Genomic DNA, 19,713 nt, shown 5'->3' with positions numbered 1-19,713 from the left:
ATTTTGAAAACACAGACTGGGCAACAAATGACTATATGCTTATCTCTACAAATGTGCTTTGAATTACAGGGTGCTGGTGACAGTTTTGTGGGAGCTTTGGCCTTCTACCTGGCTTACTACTCAAATCTGTCCTTGGAAGAAATGCTCAAGAGATCTAATTTCATCGCAGCGGTCAGTGTCCAGGTCACAGGAACACAGTCATCTTATCCATACAAAAAAGACCTACCCCTTGATCTATTTTGATTGCTATTAACTCCAAAGTAAATATACCTAGAAATAACATGTACTTAGGGATGGTCACTGTTAACTAGCAGCTTACTATAAAATGTCACCTCCTTTCTTTGCAAATACTATGTTCATTTACCAAGTCATCCTCAAGCCTTCAATTATTTCTTTATAATGATTTCTTTGCTTTTCATGCAAAAGTCAACTAGACAGAATTAAGGATACTACAACAAAGACCTGTACAAACAACCCCACCATTCAGGAACCAGCAAACTCTACTGCCAACACATCATGAATACTGTTATGTACACCAAACAGCAGAATTTGCAAGCAACAGTGTCTAATCAGAGCAGAGAATGTTAAATAAGGGAAAGATGACTTGGGCCACACAAGCAGTTCCTAAGAAGGGCAGCTGATATTCAGCTTTGCCTTGAGTGTTGTCAGAGCTTCTGGTTTTGCAAGAGAAGCCAGAAGTTTACACGTTTATTGAAATCTTTCAACATTTAAGTATCAGCAACTGAGTTTTTTAACATTGTAAACACCACCTGTGGGCCACTTTTAGCCTATGTGCTAAATAGACAAGTCATTTGCTAAGCCAGATTTTAAGTTGGGTTTTTTTTTTTTTAAGTGATTCCGGCATGTCACAGCCCCTTTACACTAGGTTTAGGTAGAATCAAGTGAAGGATTTTTCTTGTAACCCAATACCACAATGTAGAGTTTCAATCTAAAAATAGCTAAGATCTCACCTATTATTGCTTTCAATTAGAGCTTTAACAAAAGATGCCAGAAAAATAGCTGACTGACTAATGCCGCAAGCCTCTAAGACTCAACAACTGTCTAATTCCATTTCCAGAGAGGCGCGCTCACATTTCCTCAGGAGACAAGACTGGGCCACAGGGAGGGAACACCTGTTACTCAGGAACAGCACAAGTTTCTTTTTTTTTTTTTTTCTATTTATTATTATTCGTTGGAGGTTAATTACTTTACAATATTGTAGTGGTTTTTCCCATACATTGACATGAATCAGCCATGGATTTACATGTGTTCCCCATCCCGATCCCCCCTCCCACCTCCCTCTCCATCCCATCCCTCTGGGTCTTCCCAGTGCACCAGCCCTGAGCCCTGAGCACCGGTCTCATGTATCCAACCTGGGCTGGTGATGTTTCAACCTTGATAGTATACTTGTTTCAATGCTGTTCTCTCAGAACATCCCACCCTCGCCTTCTCCCACAGAGTCTAAAAATCTGTTCTGTACATCTGTGTCTCCTTTTCTGTTTTGCATATAGGGTTATCGTTACCATCTTTTTAAATTCCATATATATGCATTAGTATACTGTATTGGTCTTTATCTTTCTGGCTTACTTCACTCTGTATAATGGGCTCCAGTTTCATCCATCTCATTAGAACTGATTCAAATTCTTCTTAATGGCTGAGTAATACTCCATAGTGTATATGTACCACAACTTTCTTATCCATTCGTCTGCTGATGGACATCTAGGTTGTTTCCATGCCCTGGCTATTATAAACAACAGCATGGGTTTCTTAATGTTTGTGGTCATGGTGGACACTCCATCCTTCTCCCCTGTAAATGCTTTAAATGCTATAGGATACATACCAGCAGAGCTCAAAATATGAGCTGATCCTTACCTTCAACAAGAAATTTGACAGGGAGAGAAATGAGCAATTTTGAAAACTTGTGGTAAACAATAGCTTGGGTGGGAAAGCATACAGATCTGGGTAGGGCAGGAGTCCTACCTGTACATTTGGGATAATCAGTGGAACTTCCAAGCTGGTTGGCTGTGTAGTAACCACTGCCCCAGGAGCTGAGCCATGAGCTTTATGGAAATACACTATAGCACCTCTTATTAAAAAAAAAAAATTCTAGAAGTAGTCCAAACTGTTCCTAGAAAATCCTAGATACTGCTTTGGTGACCTGAGTTTGAGAGTGTGGACCAATGGCATTTTTCTAATTCTATAAGCACAGATCAAAAATAGAAGTTCTCTTGGTTTCTTCTGTGTTAAGAGGCTGGCTTCCTCCTTTCATTCCTGCTCCCTTTGCCATCCGTGTTATCGCACAGGAGTTCTTTCAAGATCTCTCTGGACCATGACCCTGCCTTTTCTATGAAGTACAAGTGAGGGCAGACTGGAAACTCTTGCACAAATCTCACTATGGAAAATTTTCTTTTCTTATATGAAACAATGGTTATTTTTTAGTACTGTAGTTTTAAAATTTCAAATAGTGGGGGAAAACATCACCAAGAGACAATAGCACAGGCTATTTTAATATATTTTATTAAGGGCTATAAAAATATCCAGAAAGATAAATAAATGTGATGCAATGGTATATGTCCTAATATGAAGAACTTGTTTTCACTGCATTGTTTTCCTTCACAATGGCCTTCAAATCACAGGAGGCAGTGATTCCGTGCTATTTCCTCTTCTTTTATTACACGCTGCAGAATTTCTGAATCAGTATCCCACCCTCGATCTTCTCATTTATAAATCAAATTCATTTTCAATCCATTGTTTAGAGGGAGCGTATTTTTTTCTGTTCCACAAAGAGGACTTTTTTTTTCACTGTAGGAGGAGAGAAAAGGATTGTAGCAGAAAACTAAAAAGTATCATCAGCATTTTTTAATAAAAATACACATCAGACCATGAGCCCTCTCCTTTCTCTTCTTTTACTTTCCTTTGTCATGAGGATGGAGCTGACTTGCAAACTCAGTTCACTGATCCCAGAGACCAGACAGGACTGGAAAAAAATGGTAAGGAAAACAGGGAAGGCCCATCAGCCAACCTGTGGCATCCCTGATACCCCACAAAGTCACATTTAACCAATGTGAAATATTCAAATTAAAAAAAAAAATTACAGGCAAAAAAAATGTCTTCACTCAGCTAATGCCCACTCTTGTATGAGGTAAAGCAAGGACAGATTGTAGGAAAAAGCTGGACTCCAGAAAAAGAATGGAAAAACTGAGCAGACCACAGAAGAAAAGGAAGCCTGGCTGAAAGAGTAAATACACATTAAACCTTGTACTTTCCAGAAATGGTTTCATATACCCAAGTACAGATTTACTATTATAACCCAAATCTTATTATTATGAATATCATAACAGAGTATAGTTCTCTGAAACACACCAAACAAAAGTGCTCACTGCCTGGATGAAAGATTAGAGACTAGATGCTAAGCAATAAGGTTTTGATAGTTCCTGTAATGCCCTATATAGCATTCCACTAACATCACATATCTCTCTCTCTCTCTCACACACACACACAACCACCCCACCTGAATTATTCTTTGCAAAAAAACAAGAACAGTGCACCAAGGAAGATCCAGGAACTCCAAAGACTATGTATGACATGACAGCAACTCACTTGTCCCTACCACACAAGAAATTTTAGCTTTGTTTTTTGTTATTCTTTGATAATTAATATGGATACCCTGTGAGATCCCCAAACAGTCTATTATCAACAGTTAGATAGGGAGCTTATTTAAATACATTCCTACTTTTACCTCCATCTCTACCCTAATTCTACTTCTATAGAACTAGAGTGGGACTGGAAGTCTGTATATTTTAAAACTCAGGATGATTCTGATGGCAGCTAGAATAACCATTAACCAGTCAACAGAAACTTATCTGTAAATTTAATAACGTATTTTATTACTTTGTACATAGGAATATTTTTAATATATTTCAAAAGATCTAGTATTAAACATAAGTAGGACCAGTGCTCCTTCAAATTCAAAGGAAGACTACAAAGCATTGTAAGACAGTAGTAAAGAACCCAAACAACTTTCCATCAATGTTATTCACTGCAAGAAGTATTTCCATGTTTTTCCACATGGAACTAAAAAATGGATTAAAAGAACCTGTCTCATGGATAACTGGTCAGGAGATTATTCAAGTGACCCTGGATAGGAATAACTGATGAAGACCATATCAATGAAAATTGATATACTTGCTGCATTCATTCCCTTAATTCAAAAGTTCATAGAACTGTGCTAGGCAATGTGGAATTTATGAAAGTGTAAGAAGAGTCCCTGATTTAGTACCAATATACCATGAGGTACCTGTAGGAACATCCAGTAAGCCCCACAGGAACCTAAAGACTAAAAGGGACTGGAATGGTGAGGCAAGAATCTCACAAACAGGGTCAAGTTTAGGCTCTCAAGCATTTGGATGAACTAACAGGGAAGAGCATCTAGTTTAGACAAATGGTGGCAGGAGGTAAGAACAACAGTGCTGATCGCAGGGGAATGTCCTGATTAAAAAAGGAAAAAAATAGACTAAATTGGCTCCATGTAATAGAAAAAATAGGGGGCCTGGAATCAGAAAGACTGGGTTCAAGCCTTGCCTCCACCATTTATCTACTGTAAGTTCTTGGGCAAATTTCTCAAAATACTCTTCCTTCAGTTTTCTTCCCCATGAGAGGGATAACTCCATCTCCCTCACAGGGCTGCCAGAGAGCAAACACTCCCTATGTGTTAGCTGAGTTCAAATGACATGCTGCTATCCACAGTCACAAACATAAATTAATTTTCTGTCAAAATATTTGCTGCTTAATTCACAGAAGAATGAATCTGTCAAGTTCTTGCCCTACATCTAACCTAAACCTATTCTGCTTCGATTAAAGCCTATATTGTCTTGTTTAGTCATCCAAGGAATTAAAACTGACAAGTTTTCATTTTCTTTATAATAAACCTTCATATATTTAACAAAGTTTAATACACTTATGCCTCAACCTTTAATCCTTCCTCCTGGGAAATTTGCATCTAGTTTCATATGAGGAAAAGAAGTCTGAAACGACACAGGCTGGTTCTAGCCATAGAGTATACCCTGAAGTACTCACATAGTTGGGAATTTTTCCATGTTTCCTTGCCTGATTTTCTTTGTAAAGCAGACAAGCAAAACATTACCCTTAAACCAAACCCTTAAACCATTTTCTCACTGCAGTAAAACATGCTAGGACAACTGCCAAGCTATTTGGTACCCTGGGTGATGGGGCAGGCCGCAAGGCAAACATCATGCAAGCCCACAGGGCATTCAGTAGGTGGGCAGAAAGCCAAGCAGTCAGCTATCCCAGAACATTCTTTTCTTCAGAAGAGACAAAGTTGTGTTGTCAAGGAACCAACAATCCCTTCTCAGAAAAGCTTTAATCGTCTGTCTGAAATTTATATATGAATATTTTCTTCCACTTTCAACTCATGGTTAGAACTGTTTATGGTTGTATCCTTTCCCGATCTCAAAATGTAAAATCAATCTAACAGAAAGTTCCTAATACCTCCATACTAAGACTGAAAATTCCAGTACATTTTCACACTTAAAATCTCACAGAAGGTTATTCAATCAACATTTATTAATGTTGTACAAGTTCCTAAAAAAGCTCTAAAGGAGCTAAAATGCTAGAAAACCACTTTATTGTAAAGTTCATCACTCTGGGTTTTCACCAGCTGATACAAAGAAATCAGAGAGAAAACCACCACATCAATCTAATATCATATTGCTATTGGTCTGAAAGTTTGTGTACCCCAAATTTATGTTGAAATCCTAACCCGCAAAGATGATCGTATTAGGAGGTTGGGCCTTGAAGAGGTGTTTTGGTCACGAGGGTGGAGCCTTTGTGAATGGGATGAATCCTCATAAAAGATAGCCCACAGAGGTTGCCTGCCCCTCCACCAAGTGAGAACACAGCAAGAACCCCCTCCTATAAACCAGGAAGAGGGCCCTCACCGGCAAGTCACCATGCTGGCACCTTGATCTTGGATTTTCCAGGTCCCAGAACTGTGAGAAATAAAACTGTGTTGTTTATAAGTCATCTAGTCTGTGGTACTTCGTTATATCAACCCAGACTAAGACATATACCTTATCATTCTAATAATTTTTCATCATTTGAGATATATCATCCTGAAATTCAGACTCCTAATCATCAGGGACAAACCTAGAATTCCCTTTTTATTAAAGAATGACCAGAAAGTTTCACATCATAAAAACAGCAGGAAATTTTATTTCTGTTAAAGAATGGAACGCATACCATTTTTTTTTTGGCCACATGGCATGCAGGATCTTAGTTTCCCAACTAGGAATTAAACCCATGCTAGCCACTCCAGTATTCTTGGGTTTCCATTGTGGCTCAGCTGGTAAAGAATCCACCTGCAATGCGGGAGATCTGGGTTCAACCCCTGGTTGAGAAGATCCCCTGAAGAAGGGAAAGGCTACCTACTCCAGTATTCTGGCCTGGAGAATTCCATGGACTATATAGTACATGGGGTTGCAGAGTCGGACACAACTTAGCGACTCTCACTTTCACTTTCACTCCTGCAGTGGAAGCACAGTCTCAACCTCTGGACTAGCAGGGAAATCCCTCTCAGAGCCCTCTTTAAATGCCTCTTTACACTGGTACAGCCCTGATTTTTTTGAAGATGATATTATTTTTTATTTTGATGAATTCAGCATAATGAACAGTTTGTAAGATCTTCTTTGCAAATTCTGAAAGCAGTTATTAAGGTGGCTGTCAGCCAGATTCGTACTAGTGCCCAACCAGAGCTCACACACTAATAAGTGAGTTTTAGCCTCCTCTCTCCATTAGAGGTTCATACGTAGAGTGACCTCAGGGCCTAGGTTTTGGAGTCAGACAGTCCTAAATTCAAATCTTTATTCTGTCACATATTTTAGTTATGTGTCCTTAACTAAAATCCTTGGCATCAAGCTCATCATCTATAAAATGGGGTTCAGATTGCCTGAAGAGTATGGGTGCTTGTGTTGCGATGCATTCATATATCTGAAGACTTAGGCAAGTAAACAAAGAAGACAGAATTTTCCATTTTGTCTGGTTATTCACAAGTACTCGTTTCCTTTCTCTCAAGGGTCACTGCCTTCTGTTGCCTATATTGTCCTTCTGTTGTTGTTTCAGGAGGGAAGGTAAATTCAGTCCCATTGCTCCATCTTGGCCAGAAGTGAGTCTATCAGGCCTTGTTCTTAAGTAACGAAATAACTGATTACGACACTGCATGCATGCTAAGACACTTCAGTCATGTCTGACTCTTTGCGACCCCAGGGACTAAAGCCTGCCAGGCTCCTCTGTCCATGGGATTCTCCAGGCAAGAATACTGGAGTGGGTTGCCATTTCCTCCCTGAGGGATTATGATATTAACTGCCTATATTTCATTATTTAATGGATTAATTTGAAGAAATAAGATTCTAGCACCAATTCCAACTCTAATCAACAACCAAGTGTCTTATAATTCAACTCAACCTTGACATACTTCTCTTTCTGTTTCCCAAACAGTATTGCCTATTCTATTTACATATCTGGATTTTCACCTTCAAATCTTCAGTTATCTCTTACTGGAGAGACATTCCCTGAACTATCCTACCTAAAGAATAAAGATGGGATCTACCTCCTTGCAAGTCTATCCTGTATCTCAGCATCCTGCTTGTTTCCTCACATGGCACTGAGCATTAATTGTCATCTTCCTTCCTCTCCCTTCCAAAACCAGACTTTGATCGCCAAGACTGAAGGCAGTGAGTCTATCTTATGTCCATGACTATCCCAGCACCTGGGATAGTAACTAGCACCAAAGTAAACTTTCAATATACACTAGGAATGAATGCTATAGTGACAAAGGGGCCACAAAACTGCCTTTGTTCAATGTCATCTGAAAAGGGCAACAGGCCTTGAATTTATTATGGAGCAACTTTTCTGGAATCTTACCTACTGGATCATAATGCAGTAGAGTCAGTTTCTCCCATAGTCGGCTTCTCTTAGTGTTGAAGGAAAAACCTGTTCCAGCTTGGCTCACCATTTTCACCAGAATTGTTCTAAGATTTAAAAGCAAGTTGTTACAAGCTAAGGAAATAGACTAAAATCAGTCGTAGGAGGGATGGCACATTCTGAGAACACTATACAGTAGTATTACTTGTGGGAACATCAATTAAACCTTAAGTTCAGTTCTAAGACAGTCTATGTCTTAGAATGGTTCTGATTCCCAGGATTTGTTCCAATACACAGAGTGCTTTGGAAATGACCTAACCAAAGCAAGAAGACTAATCAAACTGCATTGTGGGAATAGACTCAGACCCCCATATTTCATGAGGAGAAATCAGGACAAGGAAGATACACAAATACTGGTAACCCTAGTAGGCCAGTCAGGAAGATAGTTGTCTCCGAAGAGCTTTATCTTTCACATATGAGCAGTTAAGAGTGAAATCAGGAAGCAACAGGAAGCAACAGAATAAAGGGATTGGAACTTCCATACTGACAATGTGTAAAACTTTGTTTCCTTTCATAGTTTAAGTTACAATCATCCAAAGCACAAAGTTCACGTTTTGTCCCACTGGACCATTTAATACCTCATACATTTGTTACTTTTTCAGGTGTCTTATCTTCCTGTGTAGATCATGCTATTTGAGTTCTCCTCTAATTCCAAAAAGAATTTGAAGCACCTAAGATATATTACACATCTTTGCATCCCTTTCAATGTTCAGCATAGTGCTTCATGCATTAGAGTGATACAATATTAAGTATTTGCCCTATGGAAAGCACTATATGCAAGGCCCTCTAAGTCTACATCTGCACCCTGGAGAAGTAACACTAACAGTGTGGAAGGTGAGTTGTGTACACAAGGTCTGTAAGGCAAGACATGTGACAAATGGCACCAGAAGGACACAAAGAACATGAGAGGTAGGGCGCACCTCTAAAGAAACTGAAGACACAGCAGATTCCCCCAGAATGTGAAGAAAAAAAATAAGTAACTGGATTATGTGAAAAGATATATATAAAGCAATAAAAGATATTGAGGGAAGAATACTAACATACATGTTTTTCATTAACTTTAATCCAGAAAACCTAGCTTTAAGGATTATGTGTCTTGGGTTGTAACCAAATGCTGCCTGTTTTAGAATTTTTCTATTTTTAACACAGAAAATCTTACTTCAGTTATTGTCTACAAAATTTATTTTTGAAATACCAGTTTGGTATTAATAGTCTCTCTGGTACAGCATGGAATCCTTAGCCTTTGAGATTTTTGAAATGCTTGTACCATGAATGCAAAAGATTAAAAAACTCAAAACTGACTATGTGGATAGTCAAATCACAGCTTTTTTTGCTATATTCCTGTAGTGAGCTCCAGACAAATGGCCCCTGATCCTCAATTTGAGAAAACAGAACTGCAGTCATAGTCCAAAAAACATGGGGACCCTGATGATTTCTTTAGGAACAAGACAGCAAAAGCAACTTTTAAGTAAATTAACTGAGAGCTCACTTAAGTAGATCAGTTGGGAGGGAGGGAAAATATTTTCGGAAACAGTTCATGGGGCCAAAACAATTCGAGTGTAATCCTCAAATCAGACTTTAGAAAACTGAAGCCAAATGCTTAATTTAACACAAGAATTCATTGAGAGTAGCTGAACTAATGAGTCTAACATAAACAAGCTTTAAAAAATAAAAAAGAAAAACTGCTACTTACTTTGACTTGCTCTTGGCAACTTTTTCATAGGCAGGAAAAGTCGGATAGAAAAGAAAAAAAACTATTATCTTGTTTATGCAAAATTCAAATAAAGCTCAAATTTTAAGATTATAATAAAAATATTTAAATCATGAAATATGTCATAAGTTGTCACTCAAGTAACTACTCCCAAGCTATTGGGGATCCCGTTAGGATTTTATAGAAGCCTCTCAAAAATCCAATCGGACCACCACAATTCTGGACGGAAGGCTCTACACAATCTCTTTTCAGTTGAACTGACTACCTTTTAAATTTTCCCAAAGTAAGATCTGCTCCTCTTCTAAGGTGCAAATATTTGCACTAGAACAAGCCTTTTCTCTGGTAAATTAACCTATGCAAACTTCAACAACCATCACGTCAGGTGGAGAAAGAATATTAAATCCATCCGGGAAGTCAGCCTGGTGCACCGCAGAACAGTCTTGGGAGCCAGTGGGCTTCGTTACCAGCCCGCTGTACGACCTAGGATCAATCACTGTTTCTCACCTGGAGAACTCGAAATGAGTGAATTAAAAATTCTGAAGTTTTCTCAGTTAGAACGTCCAGCGATTCTGCTGACACACCGCTACAGAGGGCGAGGGAGAGCCCCACTTCTGCCGGCCAGACTCTACCGTCCGAATGAGCCGCAACAGCCCCGAAATCTGCGCCGAAGACCCCCCAAGACCCACTCACCCCGCAGGGAGCGCGCCGCGGGGCATGCCGGGTGCTGTAGTCCTGAAAGCCTGGGAAGTCGCAGCGGCAGCTTCCCCACCGGCGCGCGCACTCCACCCTGCAATGTCCCAGGGCCCACCTGTCACCACCTCCCGTCCGCGCTGCAGACCCTGCCGCCGCCTCCAGCCCCACTTACACGTAACCGCTGACAGGAACATGGCGACAGTACCCCTGAAGACTCGGTAACGGGCCCGAAGTTCCCGCAACAAACAACTGCTTCCGGGGCACAGGCCTGTTCCGGAAAAGGATGTCCGGAAGTTCTCCGCAGCCACGCCCCCTACATAAACCTCAGGGCTGAGCCCGCCTCTTATTTGTGGTCTCTACAGTCCAGGTGTCTCTTATGTGGTGCTGTGGTGTGGAGTCCTTTTCATTTTGGGAGAAGACCTTTGTTATCGCTCGGGGTTCGCGCCCCAGACCCTAACTCCTACTTCTGGGTCAGAGTTAGATGTTTTCCATACATGTTTCACTAAATAATCGCAGTCGACTACATTAAAGCTACAGGAACTCTGCATGTTCCTCACCCACTCCAGGCTATCAGGCTTCTGCATTATTTCCTTCAATTGTTGCCTTCGTTTTCCCCCTCCAGCCCAACTCCATCTCCATCTGGTTAACATCTACTCTCAGTCCCTCCAGAATTAAGAACTCCACCTGAATATGCCTATTCTTGATTATGTGTTGGATTTCTAGGAAGGCTGGGCCCTGAGCATCTTAACTGCTGTATCTAAGCACCTACCTGGCAATAGGGGGCAAATAACTGAGACTGAGAGCAGTCACATAGTTTGCTTAATGTCACAAAACTAGTGAATAGCAAAGTCAGAATCTGAACCCAAAGTTTGTCTGACTGCAAAGACTCATGCCTTTCCCACTAGACATTGGGACCTAACCACTTTACCATCTTCCAATTTTCATCTCTCTGCAAGAAACCTGCAAGTACCTGCAACACCAGGTACTTCAGGCAAAACCTTATTTCCCAACTAATAATCAGGATTTTAGGATTTTTTTTTTCTAATCTGTGGTTTTATCTACATATTAACTATTACAAACAAGTGAAAGACTTATTCTCATGGATTATCCTCACTGAAGGTAATAAAATTATTAAAAAGAGAAAATGTTATCCAATACAACTCAATTTTTAAAATTTGGACTGTCCTTGCCCTGGGTACCTCTGATGGTTTTTTCCCATAACTAGATTCCAACAAATGAGCACCCTCTAGGTGACCAAATCCTTCCTTACCTTGTGTCGTTCAGCTGCTGACAAACAAGAGCTTCAGGTGTTCAAGAGGATAATTTTTTTTATTTAGGAAATTCCTTTTGAAGATTTATAAGAAAAAACACAAGACTGGAAGCCAAGGAACATGAATTCTAGTGTTTATTCTGTCCCTTGGAAAGTCATTTCAACTCTTCAGACCTCAGTTTCAGGCTCAATGTGGACACTGAATCAGTGATTCTCATTCCTGAGAGTGTATCAGTCATCTTGGGTCTTTTAAAAGGCCTGGATGCCAGAGGTAAGGCCCAGAGTCTATACAGTATTTCTTCCCCTTCCCCAATTTTCTATGAAGAACCATTTTGAATATATCAAAAAGTAGAAAAGATAGTATAATGAACAAACTCTATACCCAATGCAGTAAATGCTAAGATTCTGCTATGTACATTGAATTTTTAATATGCATATATAACATGTATAGGTGTCATATATGTGTGTATATATATGTTATATATATATATATATTATTTGGTTAGTTTTTGCCTAGCTGTGTAAAAGCAAATTGGAGACATCACAACCTTTCCCTCCTTTTCATTGTAAAAGTAGATTTTGTTTCTCTTTGCAGTTTTCTGTATGGTGATACTTCAGCATATGAAAATATCTTGCTCCCCATCAACCTTTCCTCAATGGTTTTAGCATTCATTGATGGTCTTTTTTTTTTACCCAAGAATTATGTTTTGGGGTACACAGTGGTAATTTTTCTAACATTTCATTCCTTATTCATTTGTTAGTTGTCTTCTGTAAAGAAAAGCTTTCTATAATCAATTGAGGCAGAATTATAATTCTTCCTAAAAAGGCAAGATAAATGCTAATTGTTCTCTCTTTAATTACTAAAATTCAAGTAAGATATTAGCATAAGAATCACTTCCAATGGTGACAAAGACGTTTTCCCCTTTGTGTAATTTTCTTTAAATTTTTAGTATCACTATAATGGATTTTTATTCCTTGTTTTATAATCAAACATGGTTATTATTATTTTTGATGTTCAAAGTTTCCCAAAGGAGGTCATTAGGAGTTCCTTCAAGCTGGTCCAGTGTTTTTTCAATGCATTTCCTTCCTTGCTTTCTGTCACCAACTATCTCAGGTTAACCTTGTACTTTTCCTGGCCCAAACATGGAATCAGCCATTTCTTCAAGGTACCCTAGTTCTTTTGGAAGGAAGTGATATACAGAAGTCACCATTTGATGCACAGCACTGGACTAGATTTTAGGGGATTTCAAGTTTTATTTTAAGCCATAGAATTTTCATTTAAGTGAAATCTGTCTCAGAGCTCACAGTGTAAAATGAAGCATCATCTCTTGAGGGATGTCCTCAGAATCTTGGACTCCACAAGTCATGGAAACTCTGGATTATGGAAATGGCCACATTCTCTTCCAGTGCCATTGCTCTGGATTCCAGTTTGAGGTTTCAAATCCCACCCACAGGCCCTGCAGTCTTTTGTCATACTTCCATTGTCTTCCTTCCCAATCTGTCTGACCATGCAGAGGCCTGGTCCAGGGAGGAGAGAGCTTTATGGGCACATTGGCAGCAGCAGGAACAGCATGCAGCAGAAGACCACTCAAAACTTACACCTCCTCAGAGATAGGAAACAGCACTTCAGAATCAAATCAGGACCACAGTTATACAGTATCTGCCAAAGACTGAATGTTTGTGTATCCTCTCGCCTGCACCAAATTCATATGTTGAAACCTAATCCCCAACGTGATGGTTGCAAGTGGGGCTTTTGGGAGGTGATGAGGTCATGAGGGCAGATCCAGTTCTTGGATCTCTTCTCTGTCCACACTAATTCCCTTGATGGTCACATCTGGCTTATGTTTTTAAAAATCTACAAGCTGGGACCTGGCAGTCCAGTGGTTAAGAATCTACCTTGCCATTCAGGGGACATGGGTATGATCCCTGGTCAGGGAACTAAGATCCCACATGCCGTGGAGTAACTAAGCCTGTGTACTGCAACTACTGAGCTCACACACCACAGCTAGAGAGTCTGTGGGCCATAATGAAAGATTCCACATGATTCAACAAAGATCCTGCATACTGCAACTAAGACCCAACACAGTCAAATAAATATTTTTTTAAAAAAATCTACAAGCGGAAGACTTTCAGATTTATGTCTCCTGTCCCAATCTTTTCTCCAAATTTCAGATTGGTGCATTTAATTGCCTCCTTGACATCACACATCCAAAATCAAATTCCCAAAATTGCACTGCACCCCACAGGCTTCCTCTATGTCGGTATGTGGCAATTTCACTTTTCCAGTTGCTAAAATGGAAACCCTGGCGGCCAACTTGATACCTCTTTCTATTACACCCTATATCCAACCCATCAACAAGTCCTGTCATTCAAATGTCACCTAATCTGTGAGGCCTCTGTGCCCACTCTGTGTAAAAAAGCAATGGGCAAGCACATGCACACACAGGCACACACTCCCTATTCACTCTAACCCACTTTTATATTTTCTGATAGTTCTTATTATCATTTAATATTACTTGTGTACTGGTTAATTTCCTTATTGTCTATCTTTGTTCACCAGAATGTAAATATCTTAAGATCAGGAATTTTGTCTTCTTTACTCACTTCTGTATCCTGGTGCCTGGAACAATGCTTGCTGCCTCTATTAAATATCTGTTGAATGAATGAATAAATGAATGAATGAATTGACTCTGGAATGAGATACACCATACAAATGTTAAATTATTAATACTTACATTTAAATGGCAAACAATGATAAGAATTTGTATACTGTTGATTGTTTCAGGCTTCAGGCAAACTTATAAGCTTACTTTTAAAAAGAGCATGTACAGTTTGTTGAAATTTTTGTATGGAGTAGAGAGAAGCAGTGCCTTTCTAGTCTTATTACTTCACCCTACATCCACCTGTTATTTACACCTAACACTTTGTTGGCAGTTGGTAAGTGTTAATTAAAATGTTTATTAATATAGATGTAATTTATGATCTGGGATGTGTGTGTATATTTGTCTGAATTTACATAATGAGCCCTCTGTGCCTTATTAAAGTGCAGAACAATTAGAGCATCCTGGCAGCCCAAATGGAAAGCGTATAATCCTTAGGGGAGGGGCACTCATCCTCTTTTGGCACCTGGGAGAAGGTAGAGCTGTTTAACTTAGATTCTCAGTCCAGAAAAATAGATGGAGGGAAACAATAACATCTATTGAATATCTGCTCTTGCAGGGCCTTAGTCAGTGTCTGCATTGTGTTGGTCAACCCCACACTGCTTAGCACTGGGATTCGGCCGTGAGGACCTAGGATCACAGCTGTTCCCCTCTCTGCTGTGCTGAGAGGTCCCTAACTGCGTATTTGTTCAGCCCACTGTCCTACCTACATCCTGCCTGACTTACAGTTGGTAAGTACAGCCACTGTTCTTGTCTACAGGGTCAGTAATCCTGGCTGCCTGGCTGTCCCAGGGGCCTGGGCACATGGGCATTTGAGGGAGGGAGACTACAGGACAAGGCGCAAATAGTTTCTACCCTCACCAACTCAATCCTTCCCAGCATCAGGGTCTTTTCCAGTGAGTCAGCTCTTCACATCAGGTGGCCAAAGTATTGGAGCTTCAGCTTCAGCATCAGTCCTTCCAATGAATATTCTGGGCTGATTTCCTTTAGGATTGACTGGTTTGATCTCCTTGCAGTCCAAGGGGCTCTCAAGAGGCTTCTCCAACACCAGTTTTAAAGCATCAATTCTTCTGCACTCAGCCTTCTTTATGGTCCAGCTCTCACATCTGTAGGGACTACCCTAGTGACTCAGATGGTAAAGAATCCATCTGCAATGTGGGAGACCTGGGTTTGATCTCTAGGTTGGGAAGATCCCCTGGAGAAGGAAATGGCTACCCACTCCAGTATTCTTGCCTGGAAAATCCCAAGGACAGAGGAGCCTGGTAGGCTACAGTCCCTGGGGTAGCAGAGAGTGAGTCACCTTCACTTCACCAACTCAGGCACCTCCTGGCAGATTGGACAGTTTCAAAATTGGGTCCTCCACCTCAACAATTTAGTATTACAGCAAAAACTTCTTGAGGGAGAAAGACTAAAGGCTGGCAAGACCTAGGGGCACCAACCAGGTTCAATCTGTGTGCAGAGAATATCCTCAAGTTGGCATTCAGTGCCTTCTATAGTCTGCCCTCACTCTCCTAATTCAGCCCCATCTCTCTTCCATGGAGCCTGCCCTTCCTGGAAGAGTAACAGTTACTCTTTGAAGGAAGTCTCTCCTGACCCTCCATTTCCCATCCTACCTTCCACAGTTTCCCCTAAGAGCACTTGTTATGTTTTCTGCCCTCCTTGGATCACTGGTCTGCCTCCCCACTGGCATCTAAGTCCCTTGAGAGCCAGAGCTTCTGAGTCTCTGTATATCTTCCCAATCCCACACTTGTGCACCCTCCATTCCCTGTCAGCAGGAGCTCTTAACACAAAGGGGTGCCCCACTAACTTTGACAAGTATGAACCGAGCATCTTCTGTACTAGGGAACCCTGCCTTCAGCCATTCTCCGTCTCTTCAATCCTACTTCCCCTCCCAGGTCCACTTGAGACAGGGAGAGTGGGAGGAACCAGGAGAGGAATAGAAGCAAAGGCACAGGCTTGTCAAAAAAATAAATAAATAAAATAAGCAGTGCACATCCTCCTGGGGCTAGAGTGTGTGAAGAAATGAGCATGGTGACTAGAAGGGATCCCTGGGGCTAGGTAACCAGGAAGGAAGGAGCCAAGATGATGTAGTGGGGGTGAGGCCTTGGTTCTGTGGGCAGCAGGGGAGTTAAGTGATGTGATCAGATCTCTGTAGTGGTAGCATCTGAAATCACACCTTTTTCCTGTTAACTGGGAGAGAGGCAGGGACCAACCCATCTCACCAAACACAACATTGGCAAGCCCCCTTCACTTCGTGAAGCAACAATAGGCACTTTCTCTGCCCTACATGTTAATACCTGCTTATTTAGTTAACACATGTATTTGGTGTTTCTGTAATAACTGGTAAGCTCTTCCTGCTTCCAGTCAACTCACCTTTTTTGAAAAGGGGAGAAAGGGAAGTAGAAGAGTGTCATTGGCGCCTTTAAGAATCTGCTAAAAGCTGTGGCTTAGTTTTTCCACCAAATGGACATATACTTGTCCAGAAACAATTTTACCTGGACTTTCCAGTAGTTCTCAACCTTGGCTGCACACTAGAAATGCCTGGGGAGATTTATCAGCAACTGATGCCTGCCTCCCACCCCCAGAGTTTTTAATTTAATTGATCTCAGTGCAGTCTGGAATTTTAAACTCTCTAGGAGATTTTAAAGGAGATCAGTCCTGGGTGTCCATTGGAAGGACTTATGCTGAAGCTGAAACTCCAGTACTTTGGCCACCTCATGTGAAGAGTTGACTCATTGGAAAAGACCCTGATGCTGGGAGGGATTGGGGGCAGGAGGAGAAGGGGGCGACAGAGGATGAGATGGCTGGATGGCATCACTGACTCGATGGGCATGAGTTTGAGTGAACTCCAGGAGTTGGTGATGGACAGGGAGGCCTGGCGTGCTGCGATTCATGGGGTCGCAAAGAGTCGGACACGACTGAGCAACTGAACTGAACTGAACTGAGGAGATTTTAGTGTACACTGAAAATTTTAAAGTAGATTTGTGGACTCCAAGTGAAGGCCCCTAGCGTAGACCATAAAGTCCATGTGTGTCCATTTAACTTTGACGGTTAGCAGCACCTACCTGTGTAGGCAGGGGAGGGGAGAATATAGCCAGCTTGAAAGAATGAGGAAGTCTTGGGGCTGTCAGTAGAGAGAGGAGGTGCTCACCTGCATTCCAGAAGGTTGCAGAATACTTAGCAAAAAAGGCGCTGGAACTGAAGACAAAGAGCATGAAGCTTAATTGCCTTCCTGAGAGATGGATGGAAGGCCCGCAGACAACACCCTTCCCACCCACACACTGCACCTCCCCAAGAAGAGCTGCAACGTTATCAAAGGGCTGGCAGAACCAGCCTTTGGGGAAAGTCAACCAGTTAAATACGTGGTTGGTGACACAGGTGGGGAGAGGGTGGCAACTGTGGGTGCTGAAATAAAGCGGGTGTGAGGGTGTGGAGGTAATGGGCTGCAACTCTTGGCGGGAGGAAAGGAAGATTTGGGGTGTGGTCAAGGAGAAGCAATCTGGTGGGGGGGGTGGTGGGAGCTGTTTTGCATCACAGCAGCAGGAGAGGCAGCTGCGGTGGAAGGAGAACTTGGTGTAAGGCCTGACCCCACCGTGTACCAGCCAGGGGCCCTGCTCGAGGACATGGCCTCAGTTCCTTACCTGGAACTTGTGTGACAGTAACTTCAGAGGAGACCACAATCTCAGATGATTATCCTCAGGTCATCTCTAAGGCTTTTTTCACTGTGAGGTCCCATGAGCATAGGAAAGTGCCCTCCGAAAATGCTCTTTGAGGTTTTCAAACCTACTATCCATCAGAATCATGTGGGGTGTTCAGCACCAAATAATACAACTCAGTGGGGGATGGGGGCCTGCAGGTGGTTTGTAACTCTCACCTGGTGCTTCTGATGTTTCATGTGGTTTGGGAATCACTGTTTTAGACCGTGGGGAGAAACTCCTGGGGATCTTGTCAAAAGGCAGATTCTCAGCCATGAGGTCCAAAGTAAGGCTTGAGATTTTTTTTTTTTTAGATTCTGTGTTTCTGAAAGACTCACCGATGGTGCATCAATGCCACTCATAGCGTAATCCAGGCAACACCCCCAGCAGCTGTAGCAGCATCATTTGGGAGCTTGTGAGGAATTCAGAATCTCAGGCCCCACCCTAGACCCACTGAATCAGAATCTGCAACTCAAAGTGATTCATAAGCACCTTGAGGTTCAAGAAAGATTGTTCTAGAAGTGACTAACTGCTTAGGGAATCAAGGTTGAAAGAGGAATGGGAAGACAAGGCTCGGCTCCTTAAAACAGAGTCTAAGTTAGAGAAGGGCAGAGATTTTCACTTCTTTCAGTTACTGCCATATTTGTGAGCCTGGCACATAATAAGAGCTCAATAAATATTTGTCAAGTGAGTGGATGAGCTAAGAGTCCAGTCTCTGGGGCCAGGTATGAGGCTAGAGTGGAGCCAGTAATCACCATGACTAGATGCCAACTTCTAGGGTCCAAGTCTTTCTAGCCCTCTGTCCAAGACAAGATTGGTAGAACTCATGGCCATGTGAGGCAGGAATGTATTTAGTTGTCTCATCTGTGAAGATGAAAAGGCTATACGAAATTGCAGCCAAAAAATAACACTGGTCTTCTCAAGTAGGTCTGCTACAAGAACCAGGGGCTGAGCCAACTAGTGGGGTATGGGTGGCCAAAGGAGCCCCAGCTCCAGAAATAACCTTCTGGTCTGGAGGAGGGAATCCATGAAGCTGACTCCAACATGTTTATAGCGGGTAGAATTTAATTACACTCAGCAACAATTCTAGTATACCTCCTCTTTCCTCTGTTTAAAATAGATGTCAGTAAGGCCTACCCCAGAGTCAAAGGCAACCAGTATGGCTTTTGTGGGTTGGGGAAATAGTAGATCCTACAAAGGACAAACGTGTTTGTTATTAACTAGCCTTAGAGGAACAGACCAATAATTCATATCTGAAGTAGTCTTCAAGGGTGTCAGTCTAGAAGAGAAAGTATTTCTCTTTGTTTTTCCCATGTGTACTATTATCCAAAATGTCTGTATCATCCTAACAATAGAAGCTAGGATTCCAGCCAAAGGAAATCCATTCTCAACCTGCCCTAGGAACAAATTGGGCTGAAGATTTCTGACAGATTCTTCAAAACACCATGACCTTTTTCCTAATGATTATTTTAAATATACCGTGAACATGAGAGAATGCCTTCTAAAGCAATGTCATTTTAATCATCAATTTCATTTGCTTGATTCCTGCAAATGAATTGAGTAAATAGTAACTGTGCATTCCCTAGGGCTCATGTACCTCTGTCTTGAACTGGGGTCCATGTTTAAGGTAAAGTAAAATGACTACGGTAATGGCCATACTAGTCATGGCAAAGTTTCAATGAATAA

The 19,713-nt window shown here is 41.4% G+C and overlaps 2 protein-coding genes across 3 annotated transcripts in view; one reads left to right on the top strand and one right to left on the bottom strand.

Annotated features, from left to right (window-relative positions):
* RBKS (ribokinase) overlaps positions 1-19,713 on the top strand; it is a 128,099-nt gene that overhangs the window by 94,760 nt on the left and 13,626 nt on the right. The window contains exon 8 of one of the 2 annotated variants that reach the window (XM_043917465.1): positions 70-371. The exons of the other annotated variant lie outside the window; for it this stretch is intronic. Coding sequence (XP_043773400.1) covers positions 70-243 — 174 coding nt within the window. The 3' untranslated portion in view covers positions 244-371. Of the gene's footprint in view, positions 1-69; positions 372-19,713 lie in introns of those variants that run through there. 2 annotated transcript variants of the gene reach the window in all.
* Positions 2,502-10,703, bottom strand: MRPL33 (mitochondrial ribosomal protein L33). Its single transcript, XM_043917469.1, has 4 exons — positions 10,575-10,703; positions 9,692-9,710; positions 7,939-8,045; positions 2,502-2,802 (listed from the first exon to the last, which is right to left on the bottom strand). The coding sequence occupies exons 1-4, from the start codon at positions 10,594-10,596 to the stop codon at positions 2,753-2,755; spliced, it is 198 nt and encodes a 65-aa protein (XP_043773404.1). The 5' UTR covers positions 10,597-10,703; the 3' UTR covers positions 2,502-2,752.

Source organism: Cervus elaphus, chromosome 11, assembly GCF_910594005.1.
Source record: "Cervus elaphus chromosome 11, mCerEla1.1, whole genome shotgun sequence".
NCBI lineage: Eukaryota > Metazoa > Chordata > Mammalia > Artiodactyla > Cervidae > Cervus > Cervus elaphus.
Note: the sequence above shows the minus strand (reverse complement) of the source record. Positions and strands in the feature narration are given on the sequence as shown.